The 25,421-nt window shown below is 35.6% G+C and overlaps 1 protein-coding gene across 1 annotated transcript in view; it reads right to left on the bottom strand.

Moving 5' to 3' along the window:
• The window catches only part of DLG2 (discs large MAGUK scaffold protein 2), a 2,099,601-nt gene that overhangs the window by 505,209 nt on the left and 1,568,971 nt on the right, over positions 1 to 25,421 (bottom strand). Inside the window, 2 exon segments of the mRNA XM_019643522.1 lie at positions 21,453 to 21,591; positions 23,815 to 23,959. Coding sequence (XP_019499067.1) covers positions 21,453 to 21,591; positions 23,815 to 23,959 — 284 coding nt within the window.

Genomic DNA, 25,421 nt, shown 5'->3' with positions numbered 1-25,421 from the left:
GGCAACAAATATTATGTAAGGCACACAGGGTCAGCATTATGGCCATACCAAGGCTTTCAGAAATGGATTCAAATTATTTAAAGAAGGTTCAATGTGTCTTATCATAGTGTTTAAACTCTTCAATATTTGTAAACCTAGTTTTAAAGGTTTTTTTCTTTTTAACTGAATTTATAAGACATAATATAAATCTACAAAAGAAACAGGTTAATAGTTATCTAGTATCTTGATGGAAAATAAATATTTAAGCAATAAAAAATAATCACATAAAAGATGAGAGGTTTGACTACATAAAAATTTAAAACCACTGAAGCAAAAACTTCATAAATAAGCAATAAGCTGGGGAAACATCTGCTCAAATATATTTATCAATATTTTAAAGATTCTCCTACAACTCAATAGGAATGATCATAAACTTTCAATAGAAAATAGACAAAGGCTGTTAGCATCTGATCACAAAAGAGGAAATACAAAAAAAAAGAGGAAATACAAATGATAAATAGACACACAAATATAAATGTACAACCACACTAGGCATAAAAGTAATGCAAATTAAACGATATATTCTCTTTGCCTACTTAAAAATAATAAAAAAATTAAAACTGGTAAATCACAATTTAGTTGTGGTATGGTAAGACAGACACTCATATTGCTGGCCTATGGCATATAAAATCTTTACAACATTTCAAAAAAGCAATTTGGCAACATGGTTCAGGAGTTTTAGAAGTAATCCTGCTCTTTGGTTTAGTAATACTAGCTCTACTGTGCAGTCCTAAGCAAAAAATAAAAAATGTGGACAAAGATTTACAGAGAGAAAGTCACTGAGGTTTGTTATAAGAGCAAAGCAGAACAAATCAAAAGGAAACAATGAAAATGTCCAACAGAGAGACAAAGGTATAGAACACAAGATGTATCCATATGATGGTTTATTGTTTAGTCATTAAAGTTAATACTCATGAAAAATTTTAATGATATAGAAAAATACTTTATTTTATAATGTTGACTAAATAGGAGTACAAAATTGTATATGAGGCAGTTGGAACACAGGGAGGTGAAAGCACCCAATTTTCTTACTATTTGGGAAAGGGATTAAGCTAAGGAGACATGAAATAAAACATGGTGGAGGGAAGGACTCCAGTGCAGAGCTGGGGTGGAGTAAAAGAGGGCTTTCTAGGAAGTGGTAATAAATAGCATGTACAAAGTTAAAGAGAAAATCTGAAAACATGCCCATTGAGGAAGTTTGTTAAAGGCTTAAGAGACAGATATGACAAAGTAGGCAGGTCTCAAGTGTAACTCTAATATCCACAGGTGATGGAGAGCCATGGAGCTCAGTGCTCGTCCCACTGGATGCAATTCAAGGAGTTCAACCATTTGGGCTGTTCATTTGTACATTCATTCATTTCATCAATATTTGCCAGAGGCCTACTCTGTGCCAGGCCCAGAGAGAGGCGCCCGGTATGTCGTAGTGAATAAGATAGTATGTTCCCTTTATTCATTGAGCAAACAACTGATTGTAAGGAACAGAGACATATTTGAGCTACTTCAGGTAATAAAAACGTATGTGCCTGGGAACTCAGAAAAAGCTAATCAGGAAGAGTGAGATCTAATGAGCTGCATCTTCAGAGCTTTCCCGTCAAGATAACACCTTTTCTCTTTGTGCTACTTCTCCTCACCCCTTTCTTTAACATTGTATAACTGGGGTATATGCACTCTACCTTATAGTTTCTGCTTGCTCTTAGTTTCTGCTTTCTAATAACAGTAACTTGCACATGACTCACAATGAACCCTCTGGCCTCCTTCACATCATGAATAATTAGCTTCACCTTTCACTGATAGTGGTCTCATTTGGCCTGCTTTTCAATTAAAACTTCCTAAGAGATATTTGATAGATCTAGTTCCCCTTTTTGAGTAAATCACATTATTGTTCACTGGTGAGGCTCTGGATTGGCAACCTTTGCATCAAGTACATACCTTGTCCATTCAGGCCGGGTTGGGGATGAACCGCATGATCCTGTTGGGTTTGCCCTTTCAGCAGAGCTGTAGGCAGAGCACAACTCTCTGAGGTGAGCTGGGCTTTCCACTGGTATGCTTAGGTTTGGTCTGTGGGGTAACTACCTATGTCTCTATATTCTCAGCTAGCATTACTCAAAGATAGATAAAGAAAGCAAGGCCATTCCTTTTGGAGAAAAATAAGAAAACAGCAAAAGAGAAGAGTTTGAATGATAGAAAAATATGTGGACTATCACAAAGGCCTCCGAACAGAAGGTTCAAAGCTTAATATCGCCCCAGGGGTTCTATTTATCATGGTATTAAAACATACTATTACTGAATAAAAACTCTATCTCTACAATAATCATATTCTATTCTCAGAGGTTCCAAGATTATTTATATCTGTAACAGCTAAACTAAAGATTTCCAAATCTGATAAAAATCTTAAGTTTCAGGATTCACACTTACATGAGAATTTCTGAATATGTTTAGCCAAATCATATTTCCTAAAATGTGCAAAATGTTATGCAAAATGTTAATTCAACTATATGCTCCTGTATGCCAATTTTACATTATTAATATGGAGTCTATAAGGGAGAAAATCCCTTATGCCTTTAACTGAAAGAAAGCTCATCTTGAACATAACAGCAGTTCCCCAGAAGGAAAAATAATGTTCATGTATAATTCTCTACGATTCAACAGGAAGGATGAAGTGGCTTTATCCAAATGGTACATTATCCTCTATTTCATGCAGCTGTTACCATTTACTCTTCCAGGTCAGTTATTGCAAGAAGATTATGAATACTGTCTGGTAGCCAGAAAGGAAGGATAAGCCATCCATAAGGAAAAGAGATTGCTGTAACAATCTGTCTTACTCTCCTTGGAGAAGACTCCTGGTTAAGAAGTACGTTTACTAGGATTTCAGACTGCGGTACACACTAAGGTCATAAATTCTCTGAAGGCGGTGGTTCACACCTTTAAAAAATTTACATACGTTGGTCCTTTCTTCTAATTCTATATTTCAGGAGTTTCTTGGTGTCTAGTAGGGTCTCAGTGCTACTTTTTCCATCAAGCCTTCTAAAGTACACCTGGTTACAGATCTTTCTCTTTTCTAAACTCCTATACAGTATATGCTTCATGGTTGCCACTGGATTTTGTATTTTGATGTATTTTAAATAATAATGTTAACTACTCACATTTATATTGGGAAGTTACTATGAGGCAAGCCTTGTGTTACATAAGCTTTGTATGTTGTATATCATGTAATAATCCTCCCATTAATCCTAAAACATATATAAATAATATTATTAATCTGCAAGGCTTAGTGCTATCTTGCTGCTACTCACATAACTGCTTTGTTAGTGGAAGGGCTGGGCTTTGGACCCAGGGTGTCTGGCTGCAAAGCCTGGGTGTGAAACCACTATGTTTTATTTTTTAAAACTCTTTTACCAGCATATACTTTCCCTCCAAGGGTCTAACTATATTTCTTGGTCATCTTGGCAATGACAGCTCCTATTTTAAAAGCAGTAGAGACTAGAACAAAAGAAGCAAGCTGTGAGTCTGATCATCTAAATTCAAGTTCTGTCCCCATCACTTATAATCCATGTGATCTTGGGCAATTTGTTTACTTCTGTATCTCGGTTTCTTCCCCTATGAGCAGGAATAGTGCCTGCCTCTTAGGATCTTATAAGTATTCGATGAAATTTTGCTTGAATAGCACTTATCACAGTGCGTGACAGGTGCACAGTAACTGTCATGACTACCACAGGTATTTAAACAGGAAATCTGGCAGCCAGTCAGCTGTATTATATCAATACATCCATGCTACTCGCTTTTGTGGATGTGAATTCATTCTAAAGAGGTAATTACTTCTTACGATGACAAAATCACATTTCTGGCCATGCCTGGGGTCACCAGATTTAGCAAATAAATATACAGGATACTCAGTTAAATTTGAATCTTGGGTAAACAATGAATAATTTTTAATATAAATATGCTAATTTGACATGGGACATATTTATACTAAAAATGCTATTCATTGTCATTGTTTAAATTCAGTGTTCAAGTTCAAATTTAACTGGGCATCATTATTTTGTCTGACAACCAGCTGGGCCCTGGGCCTGGCAAGCTCCCCTTCATTTCCAGAACTCTGCCTTCCAGCATGTACTTTCACAGTCTAGTACAATTTACTTCTCTAACTCTTCTTTTGGTTTGCTGTATTCTTTTAAGTCAGCAAATGAGTTTAATTTATTTTTGTATTCCCAGTTCTCAACACTATGTCACTATCTCTATGCCTGAATTCATATCTACACCCAAATCTATACATAAGCATGAAAATATATAATTTATAAACAAAAAATTTGATCTAGATCATATTATATATTGTTATGCTATCGCTGTTATATTTTAATTTTACATTGTATATTAGACATTCTTCCTCATCAGTACACGTCACTATCTACCTTTTCTCTAATAGTTGTAAAGACCTCCTTCATACATCAGTGGTGGTAACAAACACTGCTGAACCTATGACCCAGCAATCCTACTTTTAGGAATCTGTCCTACAAAACTGAGTACAGAAGGTGTGCATAAAATGACACTGTCACATAGTTTGTAAAAGCAAAACACTGAGAAAACATACATGTTCATCAGTATTAAACAGTCATGTATGTATCAAAAACAGAGCTGTGGAAGCAGATTTGGTGACATGGAAAGGTAGTCACAACATGTTATTAAATGAAGAAAGTGAGTTAAAATAGTATATATATATATATATACTAGTTTAATCCAGTTCGGTAAATAACAACAACAAAAAATAATAAAGTATGATCCCATTTTATGTAAGCGATAATAAGAAAAAAAACTGGAAGCATATGCCAGGGAATTTGCTGAATATCATTTCTGGGAAATATGTCTACATAACATTTTTATTTTCTCTCAATATTGCATGTTTTCTAAATGACTTTTAAATGACATTAAGAATTAGTCATTGTATAAGCTGAGAGATAAAAAGACATAAATCTGCATATGTAGTGTTATATTACGGTAATTTTATAAGAAGCATATCTGTATGTCTATATGTATATTTGCAAAAGTCACTGAATATTAATAGTGCTCTCTCTGAATAGTGGAATTATAGGTAATTTTTATTTTCTTAATTATATTTTCCTGTATTTTAAAATTATTTTTAAACAATTATATATTTTTCTGCTCCAGAGGACTGTTAGGGATTTGTATTGGGTCTTGTTCAATTCAACCCCAAAGATCTACAGACTCTTAAACAACTCAGAGATAAAAAAATACAAATTTTCCCATGTTAGGGGTAATTTTTCCTTAATAATGAGCAAGTTTTATTTCTATGTAATACTAACAAGGTATTATAAGAATGGTAATACAGCATTATGAATAATTGCTTATGACTAACAGGATAGCTTAACTAGCATCATCATGTTAGCTATTTAAATTTGTCAGAATCTCACATGTCTTCAGTTATGCAAATATATTAACTTGCTAAGAAGATTCAAGTTAAGGATTAGTCTACTTCAGAGAAATTACATGCTAGTTAAAATCCTTTCATAGAAATGATGACAATTAAGACAAATTTACAGCAACTATAGTCTTTTTTCCTAATGCATCTAGTCATTCGTTTAGCATATATTTATACACTTAAAAAACACACAGAGGAGAAAAAAAACATGATCTTTTAGTCTGTAAGACCTGGGTTTAAATATTATTCTGCTACTTACTTAGCTGTGTGACTCCAGAAAATTACTTAAATTTTCTGAATCTTGGCTACCATATCTAGAAAATGGTTAAGACCTACCTCCTAGGATTGCTATGAGATTAAATGAGATACAATATACAAAGCCCGAACAAATCACTGCCATGTGGTAAAGTTCAGAAAATAACTATTTTCATGTACTGCTTCTATGTCCTAATCTAGGTGACGTAGAAGATAAAAATCTGATCCAGGTATAGTCTTCCCTTGAGCACTTTGTTTTGCAAAGTGTGTGTGTGTGTGTGTGTGTGTGTGTGCACATCATGTGTTTAGTAAAATAAGACTAAAACTGCAGAAGTGTGATGGGAGGGAAAGGTAGACTGTCTTGGGAATTCAAATGAAGAAGAAATGACATCTAGCAGGGAGATTTAGGGAGAATCTTTAGGAGGAGGTATCATTGGAACTGGATCATGAGAAATGGATAGGATTTTAACATGTGAAAATGAAGACAGATGGCTGAGGGAAGCACACATTTGGTCAAGGGTGTTGCAAGAGCAGGCAGTTCGCTGGTGAAGTCAGTTAGTTATTAAGTTGGTTCAAGCATGGAGGCATGAAGGGAAGAAGTGGAAGATATGTCTGAAAATATGGCAGTGCACAACATATGAACTCATTTACAGCAGAGCTTCTATTTTAATAGACAAAATAAACTCCCTCAGATCTTGGTGACATTAAGTATATTTTATATATATTTGAGGAACTTTTATATTTAATCTCCTTGGTGGTAACACATTTTAGTAAAACACAGACCAAGTTTGAGTCCTAACTCTGCTTACCTATTCACTGTGAAAACCTGGCTGAGTTATTTAATTGTTCTGATTTTCAGTCCTAGACAATTTTGATAGACATGACAGGACTACTGTGAAAATTAATAGAACAAAAACATCCAAATGACTTATCAGAATGCTTGTCATTGGCAGAGCTCAGCCAATATTAATCACGCTATCCACAGTCACCAGATTACTGTCACCGTTTCCCAAACCTCCTCTCCCTCCCTGCAAAACACATTTTGAGACAATCATACCTTTGGCCCTCCTGTTCATGCTCTGAGGAGTTTTAAATAAGAGATCTCTCCTTATACACTGTTGGCCAAAGTGTTTCCAGCAGGTTGAGCACGAGCACAAATTACCCAGAGGGATGAGACGGTTAGCACTGAAGATGGTTAGCACATGTGGGGAAAGGATTCCTGTCCTACGTATCTGGAGGACCCAAGAAGACCACTCCTTTTGGTGATCCCAACTGGACCAGTATGTCCAATGGAAATGTGAGCTGCTTTTAAATGAGCAACTGGAATGAAGACACAGCAATAATGAAACCAGATGGACAAGATTTTTCTTTTTCTTTTTAAGACTATCAGTAGAACTAAACCTTTTAGCTATTATATCTAACCAATCCAGAATAGATTCAGCAGATGGGAGACCTTTCAAAACAATGCATGCTAGTCACAGGTAAGATGGATGTCAGGCAGCAAAACTGCAGGAGGGTCATAATAAAACAGACACAGCGAAAAGTAATGATCAAAACATCAAAGAGCCAGTGGATTCCATAGGTTTGTGTCAAGAACCTCGAGGTCAGTTCAGGATACCTCAGTGCCAGCAGGGTGGAACGCAGGCTATAGAGCTTCAAGTCATCTTATAACCTTTGCTTTTAACTCCATGTGAAATATTCTGTAAAATATATGTGACTTGCCTAAGAATTGGCTTTTTGGGGTAGGGAAAGGAAGTGGTACAATGTATGTTTTTTGGAATAACGGAGGATACCCAAGTTTCTCAGTCATCATTTGGTGACATATATCATCACCTTTAATCTTTACAGCAATAAATTAGCACAGTGGATATTACCTATAGTTTTTGAATAAGGAAACAGATTCAGAGAGGATAAAATGGCACAAATGGGGTAGTGGTCAAACTGTGATTTGAATGCAGGGTCTTTGATTCTAACATTCACTGTGCAATATTGCACTGAAGGATGCTAAGTGGGGAAAGGTAAAGCAAATAAGAATTGCCAACAGTGTATGTGGAAGTTGTATACATTGTTGAATCTCTATGTTTGCTAAGGCATTAGATCCCATGAGGAGCACCTCGTTACACACAACAGATTCAAGGCAGTTAGGTGGCATCCTTATGTGGGTGTGCAAGTTAGATTTGAGTTCTCAATCCACCTCCCCAAAGCCTCTATTTTCCTGCCTTTGGCATCTGTGGTAAATCTGTCAGATGATCAACAGCTACTCCTGACTTTGATACGCATTTAGCCATAAGGATATTGCTTTTCTGCCATAGGGTGGTAGCTGTGTACTTCAAGCTAGAAGTATGTAAGATTCCTGTATAAAAAAAATTTATTTCAGAGAAAAAGGGGTTTAGGGAGTACAGCATTTCTGGATTGGACAGACATAATCTGCTTTTTCTGAAGCAATGTACTCAATAAAGAAAGGGGTAGAATAATTTATGGAATATTAATTTGTGTTTTGAACTTGCTATGTTTTTTGCTCCTCAAGCTTGATGCAGATATTCAGACCTTTGTGCTCCCTTGCCTCTCTGGAGATTTGTGATACAGGAGGGGAAGCAGAATTTTCCTAAAGAAACTCTCTTCCAGGATTTTGTTCTTCAAAAGTCTGAGCTCCTAAGGGATCGATGTTCAGGGAGAACTTTAAGAGGAGAAGGAGGCAAGATAGAGGCTATTGTCAAATGTAATTTAATTTAGAAGAAAGAAAGTCATGTGCTATTTTTGAAAACAAGTGTGTTTACAGAGAAAAAGGCATACCTGCTACAGGTGTTTTTAAATAGCTAGTGCTTTTAATAATAAAATCTAAATACCACTCAACAAATTGTGTGTTTGGTGACTCTTGCCCAGGAGCACTACCCTATCTCTGCCCATTATCACTACTATTGTCAGTGGTTGGGAGTGAAAATTTCCCCTATGGGAAAAATGCCTGAGCATGATTTCTTCTGATGTGCTCTATTTTGCTTTTGCTACTGGTAATAGCAATTTTTCTAAAGTGAAAGATAGTGAATTTAAGCCAGTGGTTCTCAAACCTGCCTGTGCATCCGAATCGCCTGTTCTGTTTTGCCTACTTGCATCCCAGCTTTACCCCTGGGTGCCCAGATTCTCTAGATTTAGGGTGGGAACTCAGGACTTGTGTTTACAAAGATTTCACAGGTGACTGATAGATTGTCAGAGTTTAGAACTATAATTTTAGATAGTAGACTTGTTCTCTTTGAGGAAGTTATGAATTAGTCACATTTTTGAATTGCATTATCTCTTTCAGTACTATTGAATACAGGTATTGCTCTAAAATTTTTTGACTTGATAAAATTGTGCTGATAAATATTAATATTTGTAGAGTATAAACCTTAACTTATTTTTCAAGGTAAGAAAATGATATTTTATTATTTCACCAGTAATATATATGAAATATAATATATTTGTATGTTATTATTTATAGATTTATATATTTTATATATTTATTTACTTTATATATTTATTATTATTCATTTTTATATTTATATAATTATACATTAATATATAAATTTTAACTTTTGTAAGCAGGATTAACCAAGTATTTTTCTCTAAGCTACAGAACACAGTGGTTCTGGGGAAGATTCTACTTTAGCCAAGGAGACCACATTCTCGAGTTCTATACTTGATTGCAGTACTTACATAGCTTCCCTTAGTTCTCACGATTTTAAATTTAGATACTCTTATTAGAGCTCCACTCAGCATTATATGGATTTGGATATACAGTGTATGTGAAACTTTGTCCAACTGTCCACGGCCCGTCTAATGTTATACAGTGAAGCCATGGAATTAAAGCTACCCCCAGATGCTGGGAGGCATCACTATAGGTGCTACTATGTGTATATATTTGATTTCTGTGCTCAAATCATGAGGCATTAAAAAGTAAAACTGCATTCATTGAAAAAGTTTTATGATACCTGCATAGTAAATATGAGTATTGAGGAAGGTATATATTTGTATTTATTTAACATTCTAGAATTTTTAAATTAAAATTCAGTTTTCTTAACACAGACTTTTTAACGTAACTTTTATAGGTAGGCTTAGTTTTGAATAGATTCTTCTTAATTAGGATCAGTATGTTCATATTTTAAAAGACATTCAGATATAAAGGAAACATCACGGCATCAACATAAAGTCTCCAAATCTGTTCTTTGAGGCAAGTGTAAATACAGTGTAAATCTATTATTAGGCTAAATGGAAGCATATTCCCTACTTCATCTATTTCTTAATATTATTCCACTACCACTAAGCAGCACTGCTATTATTACAACTGCAACCAGTCCTATAATCACCACAATGTCCTGGACTAGAAGTCAAAACTAATAGTAATAAATAAATAATGTTTATTTATTATTAATTATAACAATACTTAATGATAATAATTAATAATAATAATAATAAAATAGCTAATCTGAATACTGCTTATTTTGTGCCAGGTTCTATTCCAAGTGTTTTACATCGATTACTTCATTAATCTGGATAATAACTCACGGAATAGGCATAGATGGGGAAACAGGTACAGAGAGGTTACTTAAGTCATCCAAAGTCAAACAGCTAGTAGGTGGTGAACCCAGAGTTACTGTGAAGCCAACATCTGTGCTCTTAACCAAGATGCTACTATGTTTCTGGATTCTGGGCTCTGGATTTGTAACTTATTTTCTATGGGTTATAGATGAAATTATGGACTCTTTATCATCTCAGGTTCTTAGTCTGTTAAATAGGTATGACAACATTTCTCTGCTCATTTTGTATGGTGTTACAGGAACTAAATGAGAAATAGAAAATTTTTGTGTAGGACTAGGCAGCTATAAGGATTTACTAATACTATTATCAATTCAGAGCATAGCCTCACATGATTGGCTTTGAAATCTCTGGCTATCACATTTATTTCAACTGTTTCATTCTGCCTTTATCCGGTGTCTCAAGGTGGTAAGTGAGACTTTAGAAAAAGATTAAGGGAGGAAAAAAAAAACATAAAACAAAATATTGGGCTCCAAAGGGTCAGTGGACAGTATTTCCATTAGGATGCCGTCTCCATGAGAAAGAACTCACATTGTTCTACTTCAAGGTCAATATAATTTAAAAACATCTAGAATGAGGGTTGATAGTTAAATGTTTACACAGAAGCACATATACTTACAGCGACTGCTAAGCTTTTTCAATAAGGACTTAAAACGTTCATTAAGGCATTAGGGACTGAACCCTTGCCTGAAAGTGCACCATCCAGGAAGCCTCCCTTCTTCCTGGGAAAAGCTCATTGCCTCCCCTGTATAGGGAGTAAGTGTTGCTGAGAGAGGCAATGATATAAAATTAGTTCTACCTGTACGGACAAAAGAAAAAACAGGCTAACTTGAAGCACAGAGGATATTTCAGAAATCTTAAAGCTAATAATGCTACCCATGTGTTGCAGCACAAAGAGCCAGAGTTTGAAGTTAGTGTGACTCCTGATGTTATAACCACTGCATGACCTTTAATAACGTGGTCAAAGATATGGATTCTGGAGGCAGGCTGACTGTGCTCAGATCCCAGTTTTGCTAATTACCAGATCCCCACTGCTTAATCAGCATATCACCTGATTTCCTTATAAACAGCGTGCATTTAACATTTCCAAAACCAAACTCCTGATGTTGGTGCCCAATCTGTCTGTCCATGGTTTTCCCCTTCTTACACTAACAGCTTCACTCTGCTGTTGCTCAGGCCACAAACTCTAGTGTCCATCCCCCTGTAGTTTCAATATATTGTTCTACTGTCTTCTGACTTGCATTCAATTTGCCAAGAAACCTATTTTTATTATGTCCCTCTCTTCATAACATCTTTGGGTTTGGTTGAGACTCTCAGATCAAATTTTAAAAAAGTCTATTTGGTACTCCAAATAGTTTGCTTTTTCTAGTGCCATAAGTCCCTAGAAGTTTTTGTTGTTGTTTTAATATTTTTATTCTGTGTGCTTCACCTAAACATTTCTATGCCTTAAAGATTAGAATTCTTTCTTCTGCAGTGTCTCTTGTAATATTAATTTTCACTTTAGACACTTGATTTTCACTCAATGTTTAGTCTGGGTTTATTTCATATGTTCCATTTCTCTCCTTTTCATTTATATTTCTTGTCTTACTTTTTTTGAGAGATTGACATATTTTAAGCTTTAAAAATTTTGTCTTCCAGATCCATCACCTCTGTCATTTCTTAGTCTTTTTCTGTTGGTTAATTTTTCTCTTGATTATAGATCATCATATTTTCCTATGGGAGGGAAGGTTGAGGACAAACATCAAGAATTTATTTTTGGAAATGTTAAATGTGTGATGTCTATAAGGCAACAACTGAGGTGTTGATTAGGCAGTGGGGATCTAGGCATTTATCTTAGAGAAATATATAATCAAGGGATGGTGTCAGAATGATTGTACAAACATTATCTATAATAAGAATATCCTAGAGGCAACCTAAATGTCCGACAATAGGTATGCAGTTAAGTAAATTATGGTTCCTCTATATTATACAGCTACTAAAATTATGTTTTTGAAGACAAAACATGAGAAAATACTCAAGTTATAATGTTAAATTAAAAAAGAAAAAAAATCCATTATACATAGCATGGTCCAAATTTTAGAAACAATTATATAGACATAGAAAAAACCTTCAAAAATGTAACAAATATTAATAATGATTATTTTTCTGAAGAAAAATATTAATTTCAATTTCTTTTTATTTTTATTTTTGTTACTTTATAACTTTTCTACAAATAGATATTACTTTATAATTAGGCAAAGTAATAAAATAAGATAGAACTTATTGAAAACAATTATAGAGGGGAATAAGGCAAAAAGGGCGAGTAATAGACATGGAGATAAATATTGAAAAGGTTGTCTGGGGCAAGTGTATGAAGACAATATTTTCAAAATGTTTCTTACTCAGATATAGCTTGCTTCATTATCTAGATTAATCAAATTACCTAGAAGCAAAAAATAAATAATGCCACTTAAAACTTATGAAATTTATAAGTTTGTAATATATAAGAATATAAGTCTTTGGAATGTAATAATTGTATTCCACAATTTTCTTATATTTTGTTAAGGTGTTCATTAATATTAATGGTAACCTCACCCACAGCAGCTAATGGTATAGGAGATGGCAGGAAGTAACTCAGGGATTACCATGCTGTCATGAGTAATTTTCAAATTATACTTCCATATGTAGACAATTAGGAATCATCCGTCTTCTGTCTACTATTACTTTATTGACATATGGATATGAAAATAAACTCCCAGGAAAGGAGGCCATGTCTACTTGTCTTGAGTCATAATATATAGCCTGTTTCAATATCATACAGATAAGGGTCAGAAATAAGCTGCACGTTTTGTTGGTGAGAGTCATTAACTTGCAATGTAAGGGGACAGGGGTCAATTAATACTTGATTGCTTCTACAGTGGTCCCTACAAAATTTTCCATTGCCCATTATTTACCTTTTTTTGTTGTTGTTGTCTTTTTTTGCCTCAACCAGCCCTGAAGACTAAGGATGAACTCATTTTATTACAACATAATGCAGCATTGATTAAACAACAATAGTTTTAGATGTGCAGTAACTGTCTTCTGAAAATTATAAGGCTTAGTGTTGTGTGTTTACATCTGGCTAATTCATAAGGTACATAGGAAATGATACATATCTGGAAAAGACAGTTTTAAAGTCCCCATTACTGTTTCATTTTTTTTTCTAACGTTAAATTCATTTCCCTGACAGCAAACAGCAGTTCAACATGTTTTCCAATACATACTTGGAGAGCTTCCTTTAATTAAGATGTGTCAGCTTCTCATTAGCATACCCACTCTGTTTCTAACAGGTATAGCTCTATCTGTCATGCCTCACAGTTTATGTAAGTAAACACAAATGGTTGTGTGGAACTACCATCAATAAAGAGAAAACTCCCCTTGAGGCTCCCCCTTAACGGTATACCCTCCATCTGTCTCACTAGTCTTGCCCTGATGGCCCCTTCCCATTAAGACACTTTGCTTCAAAAGAGGCATCACAGTGCCAGGCTCTCCACTGGAGAAACCAGGCATGCGGCACAGGGCAAAACAGATACACCAGAGACACTGCTGATACATCTTTGATTTGTTAGCTTTGTAATGCACTTTAAAAAAGTTCTGAGGAGTCCGATGCCATGTTTTTTAAAAGGGAAAAACTACACGGTGATAGTTGTTGAGAGCTATGTGAATACAAGAGGGCAAAATCAAGAAATCATCCAGAGGAAAATTGTATTTAGCCACAGAGGCCAGACTAGTAGACTGTTTCTTTTTTTTTTTAATCAAATTTGGTTCCTATATTAGATTGTCAATGCAGGTAGTACTAGATATTCGTTGTAGTCACAAAAATAAAGCTCCTTAATAAAGCATTAAAATTAGAATGCGTTTCTGTAATAAAATGCTCTAATGTGCCCTGTAAGATAAATAAGTTGAAAAAATGTATATGTACTGAAGATGACTTTTGAGCAGCTGCATAATGTTGACTACACTTCCATTCCATAGAGGATGTTTACCAAAAAATGACTGTATTTATGGAGTAGTTCATCTCAAATTCTTGCTTTAAATAATAGTGATAATGGCTAACTTTATTGAGTACTTACTTTTTTCCAAGCATTTCACATGTGTTAACTCAGTTTATTGTCACAATAAACCTATGGGGTGAAAAGTATTATTCTGCTCCTTTTATAAATGAGAAAACTGAGGCAAGGGGCACTTACATAACATACCCAAGGTCATACACAGAGAGGAAGTGATTAAGGTGGGACCCTGAGTCGGGTGGCTCTAGGACCCACATATGTATTCACTGCTATAGTGATCCTAATTCTAGAGCAGGGTCCCTTATCTGTGTAGGGCACACCCAGTTCTTTTCTACTAAGTTAAAGGTGTATAAGAAAACATGTTTTTCCTGTGTCAGAAGGAACTTACAGTTCATCTAGAAATGGTTTCAAGATCATTACATGTAAGTTAAAAAGAAGAGAGTCTAGAACATGCCCAGACTTTAATCTGATGGACGGTCCTTTGAGAGCCTGTCCCTAATGGTGACCTAAACCTTGAACCATTATTAAGAGGCTGTTTCTATAACACAGAATTGATAACTGACAAGTTCATGTCATTTAGCTCAGTGCTGCTCAAACTTGGCACTCACATGCACCTTGTGATTTGTGGTATTTGACAGGGACTGAGCGTCCCCAGAAAAAGCCTGCCTGGTGTGTCAACTTCACTTTAAGATTTTGGATAAAAATAAGTTAATTTATAATCAAAATCTGTTCACATTGAGGCAAATAAGGATAGTTCCCAAGCTTTAGGAGAACATACAAGATTTTGTGTTTCATGCTTAGAAAGCTTCATGTTCTACTCCAGAGCCCAAGGAGAACAAGTTGATTTTTCAAGGCCGAGGTGCATGCGGTAGAAACATTTGAGAAACAGTGTGTGGTTTAGCCTCTAACCAGTTCTGATCTACAGAGTTAAACACCAAAGGAAAAATATCAGTAACCATGACAAACACTTATTTTGTTCCTGAAAGATTATTCCATAGGTGATAAAAAGTGTACAAATGGTCAATAGTTAATAAACTTGACTAAAGCAGGCCTGATACTCCGAAAGAATACTGGCTGTTGAATATAGCTCTAAAGCATAGCTCAGATTCCTCCATCCTCTTCTTTTTCCACTGCTGCCCCTACTCCAGTCTCCAGCTGCCATAACCTCTCTCCTCTTCTTCAAAGGTCCCTCCCTCTACGCCACACAGGAGTCAGAAGGTTTTTTTTAAAAAAACATAAATCAGATCATTTCATTCTCCTGGTTAGCACTCTTTAATAGATTCTCAATGCATTTTAAATTAAATCTATACTTTTTCATCATTACCTACAAAGTCTTATGTCCTCTGGCTCTTGACTCCTCCAACTTAATTTTCTGTTGCGCTCTCATTAGCTCATTTCTTTCCAGCCAAGTTGGACTTCCTTATATTCTAGGAACATACTGAATTTATTCCTGCCTCAGTGATTTTAGTCTATTTCCTCTTTCTGGAATGCTCTTTCTCTGATCTTTATATCACTACTTTTTCCCCTTTTTATTCACGTCTCAGCTCATATGCTATCTCCTCAGAGAGGCATTCCCTGGTTATCCTGGTTATGTTCTCTTTCTCAGTCACTGTCTATCGTGTTATCCTTATATATATATTTTTATAGCACTTTTCACTATCTAAACTTACCTCATTTATCTATTGGGTTGTTGGAAAAGTCATGATGCATTTTTGCAACGACAAATAGAAAAAATACGTCATGACTTTTCCGACAACCAAATATCCAACTGTTATTCAATATACTAGAGTGTAAGCTCCATGAGGACAAGAACCTTATCTGGCTTGTTCACCATTATAACGTTATTGCTAATAACTGTGCTTGGCACATGGTAGAAGCTGAATATTCATTGAATGAGTAAACTAATGAAAGAAAGAGCAAAAACAACCAGAATACATCTCAGATACAATATCCAGTAAGCGAGTGTTCTATAATTTGGGGAGAACAGAGTTGGAGGCTGATGATTAGTCTGATGGATTCACATCTATTTAATAAATAAGGGAGTCAAACTGGTAAATACCAGAGTCACAATTTGGATGGTCCTTGAAAGCTTCTGGAGAGAAGAAATCTTTCTTGAGACTTTATTTAGCTTTTGCTTTTTGATCAAGCAAATTATGTGAGGGGACATGATATAGAGTCAGTCAGAAAGACACCTGGGTATCCTAAGTTCAGGGCCAGGTGAACTTGGCTTCCTTCATTGGGAAATATATCATTCACAGCTATAGTTTAGGTCCTTGACTTTCATAATGACATTTATCACATTCATAACTTGGAAATTGTTCCCATAACTTGAAAGAGAAGTTTTACTTTGCATCCCCGATTTGTGTGTGTGTGTGTGTGTGTGTGTGTGTGTGTGTGTGTGTGTGTGTGTGATTTTAGTGCTGATGCTTTGTTTGTATACCCTGTGAATATTTAGCAAGATGGTGAGAGTATGTGGTTTGAATCTCTTGTAAGTGACCAGGGAAGACTTGGCCCAGTAGAGGTGGAATCTGTAGCTGTAGGTAACATACAAAGTGGGCACTGCTCATTGATGATTATTGACTGGTTATAGTTTTTGTAATTGTTAGCTTCTTATTCCACCCAAAAAGAAAAAAAAAAGTGAAAAAGTTTAGAGGAACAGAAAAAACACTGGATTGGGTGTTTTTTCAGAAAACCATTTCAGCATCATTATAATAGCTTTCTTTTCCAAAAATCGAAGACCAGAATGTTTATATCACAATGATTTTGATTTATAGGGGACTCAGTAGGCTTTCTATTAAGAAATATTTTCCCAAGGGCTTTTTGCTTATGCTCCCTTTCTTTAAATCAATGGAAAAACAAAATTTCCTAGTTTACTCAGGTATGCACTTCCTTAAATAATAAGAAAGAGATTAAAAAAAATCCAGCTAAGTTACTATAATAAAAATTCTTTTAAAAATCCTTATAATATTTTCCAACAAAAGTGAATATGAATCAAGAAAATAGAGAAATATTTCTTACAACAGAGTAAGATATTATGAGCATATGGAATCAAAGGCTGCTAATTTGATATGATTTTATAGGCTATTGAAGGTTCCTATTTTCACTGAAATGTTTCCCATCAGCCTAAGTCCCATCATTAGAAATTAATTCCCTTGATTTACTATTTTAGGAAAATACAAAGTAGGTCTCAAATATGAGCTACTAATACTTTAGTAGTTTTAATATATTAATTTTATATGGCCATCTAAAGATGACAACTTTCACACATATTATCACATGGAAACTTCACAATTCCATGAGGAGATCAGAAGACCCTTTACCCCAAATTTGTAGATGAGAAGGTTAATATTCTGAGATATTAAACAATTTGTTCAGGGTCACCTAGGTAGTAAGCGGTAGGACCAAGATTAAAACCCAGTTTCCTGACACAAGTCTGGTCTTCTTAATCCAACATTTCTCTATGGAAAGAGACTGTATGAGATGGGGGTAGGGGTGTGGGGATGAGGCTAATGAAGACAGACCGACTGGAATTCAAATTTTGATTCTGCTGCTTATTTGCTGTATGATATGAAGGAATATCTTAAACTCATTTTTGTTATCTGTAATAATTAAGAATAAGAATATCATTATATATATATATATACATATATATATATAAAATATAGCAGCAATAATATACATTAAAGCACTTAGTGTTTATAGTATATAGTTGTAATCTTGGTGTTTTAACTACTCTATGTATAGGTAATGTTACAACTAGTTTGCATAGGAGAGAAAGGATAGGAATATAAAGATAATTTAAAGGTAGGTACCATTTTTCTTTATAAGCCTTACATTTCAAACTGTAATCGTAGCTTTCATTTTATTTTATTTCATATTCTTCCTTGAGTATGCATGTGCTATCCCCTACCACAGGTGCCCTTTTGCATCTCTTGGCTCTCTGACGAATGCCTACACCGTTTTTCAAGCTCAAACTCCAGAGTTAACTCCTCTTTAAAACTTTCCCTGATGACATAGGCTGTTCCTGTGATGTTCACGTTAAGCTCAAATTCACTTATAAATATTTGCTAAGTGCCCCCTGTGATGCTGGGGAACTCTGCTAGGGCTATATGATAGGACTTCATAGAATGATCTAATGTTGTTTGCTTGTTATTAGTTCCTTCACGTTGGGATTTTCTAGACCGTTTACATTTAAAAGTGAGGACCGATGAAAAGTTGCCAACTTTTAATTTTTCTAAGGAAGGATATAATAAAACAAGGACCTGCCATTGATCACCACAAAAGAAATGATATTTGACACCAAAGTCTAAAATCTCAGGTTAAAAAAAAATGTAACAGATTAAGTGTTATGGAAAACTTTATGGAGGGGTTCTGCATGATCAGGCAACTGGGGATCTACTGGTTTAAATATATTTTTGTCCCAATTTGACAGTTCTGAGAGATGTTTTCTTTCTCATTCAGTTTTGCATTTCTAGTGCAGTGCCCACTGTCTAACAGGAAGTATGAATAAATATTTATGAATGAGGCAGCAAATTTGCCTCTGAACAAATACCTCTGGGGCAATACCTACGGCACAGAACACCTGTGAGAGGTCACAGTAGTGGTGAGGACCGGGAAGGGTGTGTGTGTGTGTGTGTGTGTGTGTGTGTGTGTGTGTGTGTGTGTGTGTGTGTGTGTGTGTGTGTGTGTTTGTGTGTAAACTGACATAATTTATTTCACAAATTTGCCAGGCACTAGCCATTCAGGAGATATTATGCAGCTATAGGTGAGATTATTCTGCCATAAAGTAAGGGAGGAGGCAGGGCAAGAAGGAAGATACTGAGGCATATCACTGTAAAAAGAAATGGACTCCCTTCCTGGGATACCATCTAAAATATTCCCCGTGATATCTTAGGTGGATTAAAAACTAGAATAAGTATAGCTATAGTAAATAGATAATAATATTCCTATGTGTTAGGCACTGTTATAAGTTGTTTGCATGTATTATCTTATTTGATCATTACAACAACCTGTTGAAGTAGATGTGATTACTAGTCCTATTACACAGGTGAAAAAACTGAGGCCTACAGTGGGTAAATGATTTGCCCAGCATCACACAGCTAGTGGTAGAAATAGGTCATAACCTGGATATAGTTATCTTTAGAGCTTACCAAACTCTTAGGTCCTTTTCTAGCCACATACTTCTACAATGAGCAGTTTTATGAGACTTGTTATTCATTTTTAAAATGAAAAAATTAAAATGTCTCTTGCAAGCCAGGATTTTAAAGCTGGCTGGATACCCAATTTTTCTACTTAAAAGCTGTGTGACCATAAGCAAGTTCCTTAACATCACTGAGTTTCAATTTCTACATCTCTAAGATGCGGATGCAAGCCCTTCTTTCTGTGTTTTTGGGAGGATTAAATGGATAGTGTATATAAAATAGTTAGCAAAGGATGTGGATTATGAAGGGGATTTATTAATAAGTGTTAATTCACTATGGGGCCTAGTAAGATCAAATATTTTTGGATTAAAATCATATTAAATATTAGAGATAGAATAAGAGCAAATAGATCATCAATTAGGAGAATAGAGATGCCTGTGTTTACACAATTTTTTAGAGAGCCATGGGGATTTCTTTGCTGTGGCCATCGCCCTAATTTCAATTAAGAACATAGCGATTAGACGTTCCAGCACAGGGGTAAGTTTATATTTGATTTACACCACAGATGCACATTCTCAGCATCTCAACACCCCATTCATCGGCTAAAAATATAACAAGCTACATCAGCAAACCTGAAATTGCACGATAAATGAAAAATGCTTAATCATTTAAAAAGAAAAAGCAAAGGAATGAAAAGATCAAAGCATGCATGGGTACCAGTAAGGAAATTAAAAGGCCGGTAGCCTCCTCTACTTTTTTAAAGGCTGACAAATAACTTCATTAGACAGTCAGGATATAAAATCAAAAGGGTTCATCTCTAGGATTTTTACACACAAACACATTCAGAAAAAAATGTGTGCCTATCAATATGTAATCTCATTTTAGGTAAAAGTATTGCTCACTGAGAAAAGCAAGTTTAGAGCAATGTGTAAAAGACAAACTTATTTTGTAAAACCATTGCTGAGTCCCACCTATATCTAAGTATGCATTTGTACAGTTTTGTGTGAACATGGAGAAGGGGATGAAAAGTTCATGCCAGAATGTCACATTGGGAACCTCAAGACTGGTGTCTTGGAGAGAGTTTGGGGGAGAGTTTTGTTTCTTGAATATCTTTGTGTTGTTTCACAAAATGCAATGAGCACATATTACTTTGGGGGGGAAAAACACTTAAAGATAAAAAAGAAAAAATGTACATTTCTTGATATTGATCCATCCATTCATTCATTAATTTATTAATTAGCCAACATTTATTGAATCCTTAGTTGTGATGATTAAGTAAACTAAATTGATCTTCTCTGTGAAAAAGCCAGACCTGACTTTTTCAGAGGCGTGCTGGCTAAATACGTGGTTTTACTTTGTGGGGTTAGCAATGTGATTCTGTGCTCTGTCCTAAACCCCTGCCCTGTTCCCTTTTGGGATAAATAGGATATAATAAATTCAAGCCATTTGTAGTTAATTTCATTCCTTTCTTTTCCCCTTGCAGTTATTGTACAGGGGTGGTGGGGTTTGACTGACTTCCCAATTCCACTGAATTATGGGTGGTTTATTGGTGGCAAGAACTAGAATTTAGAGACAAAAGACAAGAGTTTCAATCCTGACTCTTCCATTTACCAAATAGGTAATATTGGTGTGTTAATTCCTTCTTTTTGAACCTCAAGACCACCTTCTCCCCTCAAATAATAATACTACAATACAGCTATAAAGCTCAAATTGGGTGAGATATTGAAAGTCTTAAAAAATTGCAAAGTGATGGATAAGTATATGTTACTATTTCTCCACAAAAAAAATTGTGATCCTGCTTCCTAACAGAGAACCATGACACATATTTTCAAGTATTTGCAGATTTCCACTGGAAACAAGACTCTAATACAAAGTTTGAATGGTGCTCAAAAGTCTCAGCCTCAAAGCAACAGCTGACACCTTAGACAAATGCAATTTCCTCCTGGCAATGGTCACAAATCCAATTAACCAACAAGCATATCTGACCTGGTGTAATCATCTTCAACAAGCATGTGCTTTGGAATTGGTGAGTACCTTCCTGGAGAGATGGGCGGCAGGGAGGTTTTATATTCTAAAGTGCCATTGTTGCCAGAAAGTAGATGGTTTTCCATCGGTGGAGAATAAGCTAAGGGGTGAAAAAAGAAAAGAGAAGAAAAGAAACCTGTTATGTGGGTGCTTCAATGTGTCATGCTACAGTCCCATTAAAAACAGAAAGGCTTTGCTACATGCCCAGGATTTTCTTGTTCTCCCAGAGGGGGGGAGTTGCTGTTTGTTTGCGTTCAATATGTACAGGCACAGAGTGACCTTTACGGCTGGAGAGATGTAATAATAGTTGTATCTGTAAGCCCTGTTAGTATAATTAGGTGAAGAGAGGAATTGGAGGAAAGACTCAGCACATACTTTTTCAGAATGATGATTAATTTTCTATTGAAATAAAAATGTTAGCTTTCTAATTGCAGAGCTCACGTTCTTTTCACATAATTAATATCCAACCATCAAAAGCAGAAGGTTCCTAGGAACAAGTTCTTGTATAACACTTTAATCCAAAAATATGTTCTACTCTCATCCCTGAAAGGCTAAGAACTCAGGCCTTTCTTTTCTATTCCTCTACTCTACCTCACCTCCCTTTTAGGAGACTGAAAACACCTTCTAACTGGGTCTCCTGCCCCCAACCCCCAATTTATACATTGAGAAATCCAGCTCTGATCCTGCAGTCCTTTTGCTTAAATGTTCTCCAATACCACTATTGTGTTGAATATTAACTTTCCCTTTCACCATTCTTACAAGATTCGCCCATTTCGAATCCCCCTTACACATGGCCTATGGTCTTCAAACAAAGCCTGTTCTTGCCAACATCTCTACCTTTGCTGCACTGTACCGACTACTACGATTTCTGTCTCCTATCCCATCTCTGATATGGAAATCTCACACATTCTTCAAGATAAAATTCAAATGCCACCTTCTGCATAAAGATTTTTTGATCTTCTAAAGACAGATGATATCCCCTTCCTTTGAGTGTCTAAAGGACTTTGATTTTTACCCTTCCCCTGGCATAGACATCCCTCTTATTTTGCCACATATCGCTGCTATTTATTTATCTGAATTAGCCTTCCTTCCAATGGAGGCCATGATTGCATGTCCTCTGTATCCCACCTATTACCTTACAAGGTGTCTTGCACATATTGAAGTTACTCAATACATATTTCTTGAATTGAAAGCCAGTTGTGTTTGCTCCCTTTTTTCTCTTTGACTTTCACCTTATATGCCCTTCATGAGGGGGCTCACAGGACCTCAGGCTGATCTTTCTAAATTCATCCAGTTCGAAAAACTTGGGAAGTTCAAACTCTTTCATATCCTAAGATAAGGGTGATCTCACCTTACTGCCTGCTTGAAAAAAAAAAAAAAGACATATTTTGGAGCAAGTCATTTTAGAATCATCATTAAGAAAAGCAATAGCTAGTGTAATGAGCAGGTAACAAATTATTCAACCTTTAAGTTTCTCTCAAGAGGAACATCTACATCTAAGAGGAGTTAAATGACTTGCTTAAGTCTCTAGGGCTAATTAATGGCAGGTTCTGAAGACATTCTGAGTTCCCAACCTCAGAATTTCAGAACGAACAAACTTACTGATGTCAACAAAACTATTCCTTAAACTTGCATCAAAAAAGCGAATTGCTTCTAAATCTAGTCTGCAAAGACAGGGCCTTAGATAAAGTTCTTGCTGACCTGTTAAGAAGAGGAGAAAACATGGGGGCGTATGTAACAGCACAGCGTCTTACAGTTAGTTTTTACCCTAGAAACCCTCACCTCCAAACCATCTCTAGCGCCATAGTGACTGACAGTTTTCTCTGGCTTCCCTACCAACATAAATTCAGATAAAGGTTAAGAGCTATAATGATGGTGGTTAGAGATCATAATTTCTCCATTCAAGTGCAAGATCTACTCCCCCAGGAAGAGGCAGAATGCTATCTTGGGTCTATTTTGTCAGCTTCTCTTTTCTCTTCTGCTACTATATAGATTTGAACTAGGAAGAGAGAGCTATCATGCTTTAGGGGCTTAAAAAATAGTCTTTAAAAATGTGTTGTCCCTAATTGATTGTAACCACACTATCCACAACAAATATTATTAAGCCTTTCCATTGCCATGACCCTGCCAACTCGTCAGGTCTCACCTTCAAAACACTAGGTAAGACCCTGCAATGCAACCAGGGAGTAAAGCACAGGACCCTTCTGAAGTATTTCCACACCAAACACAAAGGCACAAGTATAGGGCTTTGCCAAGTTTTGTAGTGTTCCAGTTTTGCAAACCTGGCATGATGTTCGAGGATGGCACTGAGTGTGGTACTTACAGTGAGTAATATCAGGTGGGCCATAAGGATCAGTCATATAAATGGTGGTGGGTTTGCCAACTTTTAGATAAACTACATCTGACGTGTTCTTCAATATGGCTACCGCCTCTTCATGTGTTACTTCTTCTAAACTGTAGTTGTTTACCTTAAAGAGGGAAAAAACATCAATATTAGAGTTCTATCTATGCAAGGGAAGAGAAATACTCAGGCAAGAAGATATACAGAATTATGATCTTATTTAAAGGTTAAATTGCAATAATGACAGTCCAGCACCTATATCATACTTTGACAGAACAGATGGATTCATGGCATGAGCCAAAGCAGGTAAGGTACAATTGTTGATGCTAAAAAACAAGGTTACTTCTGCCTTTTTCTATGAGCAAACAACATATTATAATAACAAGCAAAACAATATTTGTGGAAAGAGGGAAGGAGTGGTCAAATGTCTTTCTTATTATGCTACGGTTTTTGTGATTACAAAAGTTATACATATTCATTGAACTAAACTATAAGAAGACAATAAAAATCATCCATAATCTCCCTATTCAGATATATTTCTTTAAACAATGCTGACTATATTTTACACATTGTTTTTCATTCTGCTTTTTAAATCTAGATGACCATTTGTCCATATCTTGAATGTACTTCAACAATGTGACTTTTGTTTTCTACAGGGCACTGTGTTGCCTGGGTATAACATACGGATTTAACAAATCTCTTCCTGAAGCCTGTTTAGCTTGCTTCTATTTTCTACTGTAAATAACGTTGCAGTAAACATTTTTCTTTTTCTGTATTTGTGCACAACTTTGATGATTTCTGCAGGATAAATTATACAAGTAAAATTGCTGGACCAAATTATATGAATACTATAAGGTTTCTGATATCTATTCCCAATATGCCCTCTGGAAATACAAACAAGTTTTCTCTTAAACCACAGCTGTATGAGAGCTCCCATTTTCCGACCGCTTCACCAAACTTGGTTTTTCTCCCTTTAAAAATTGTTTCCATTAAAATGTCACTTAAGCTGAGTCTATTTTCTAAGGGAAGGGTGCTAATGTTGGAACATGGGCCTTTGCAAGTAAGCACATTCAAGGGTATCCTAGTGTCACAGGCTTGAACAGCAACTTCTCGTTTTATTTGAGTAAACAATTAAAAATATTTTTTCAGTTACAGTTGACATTCAATGTTATATTTGTTTCAGGTTTACAGAATAGTGGTTAGACATTTATAGAACTTACAAAGTGATCCCCCTGATAAGTCTAGTACCCATCTGACACCATACATAGTTATTACAATATTACTGACTATATTCCTTATTCTGTGCTTTACGTCCTATGACTATTTTGTAACTACCAATTTGTACTTCTTAACCTTTTTATCTTGATCACTCTTCTGCCCTGAAATCCCCCTTCCATCTGGCAACCATCAGTTTGTTCTCTGGATCTATCAGCTTGTTTCTGTTTTGTTTGTGTGTTTATTCTGTTTTTTAGATTCCATGTATAAGTGAGATCATATGGTACTTGTCTTTCTCTGTCTGATTACTTCACTCAGCATAATTCCTCTTTCTTAATAGGACAGTAAAGTCTGTGACACAAGGGCGATCACCT

Source organism: Hipposideros armiger, unplaced genomic scaffold (genome assembly GCF_001890085.2).
Source record: "Hipposideros armiger isolate ML-2016 unplaced genomic scaffold, ASM189008v1 scaffold_79, whole genome shotgun sequence".
NCBI classification, from domain to species: Eukaryota; Metazoa; Chordata; class Mammalia; order Chiroptera; family Hipposideridae; genus Hipposideros; species Hipposideros armiger.
This window is presented reverse-complemented; position numbering and strand designations above follow the sequence as displayed.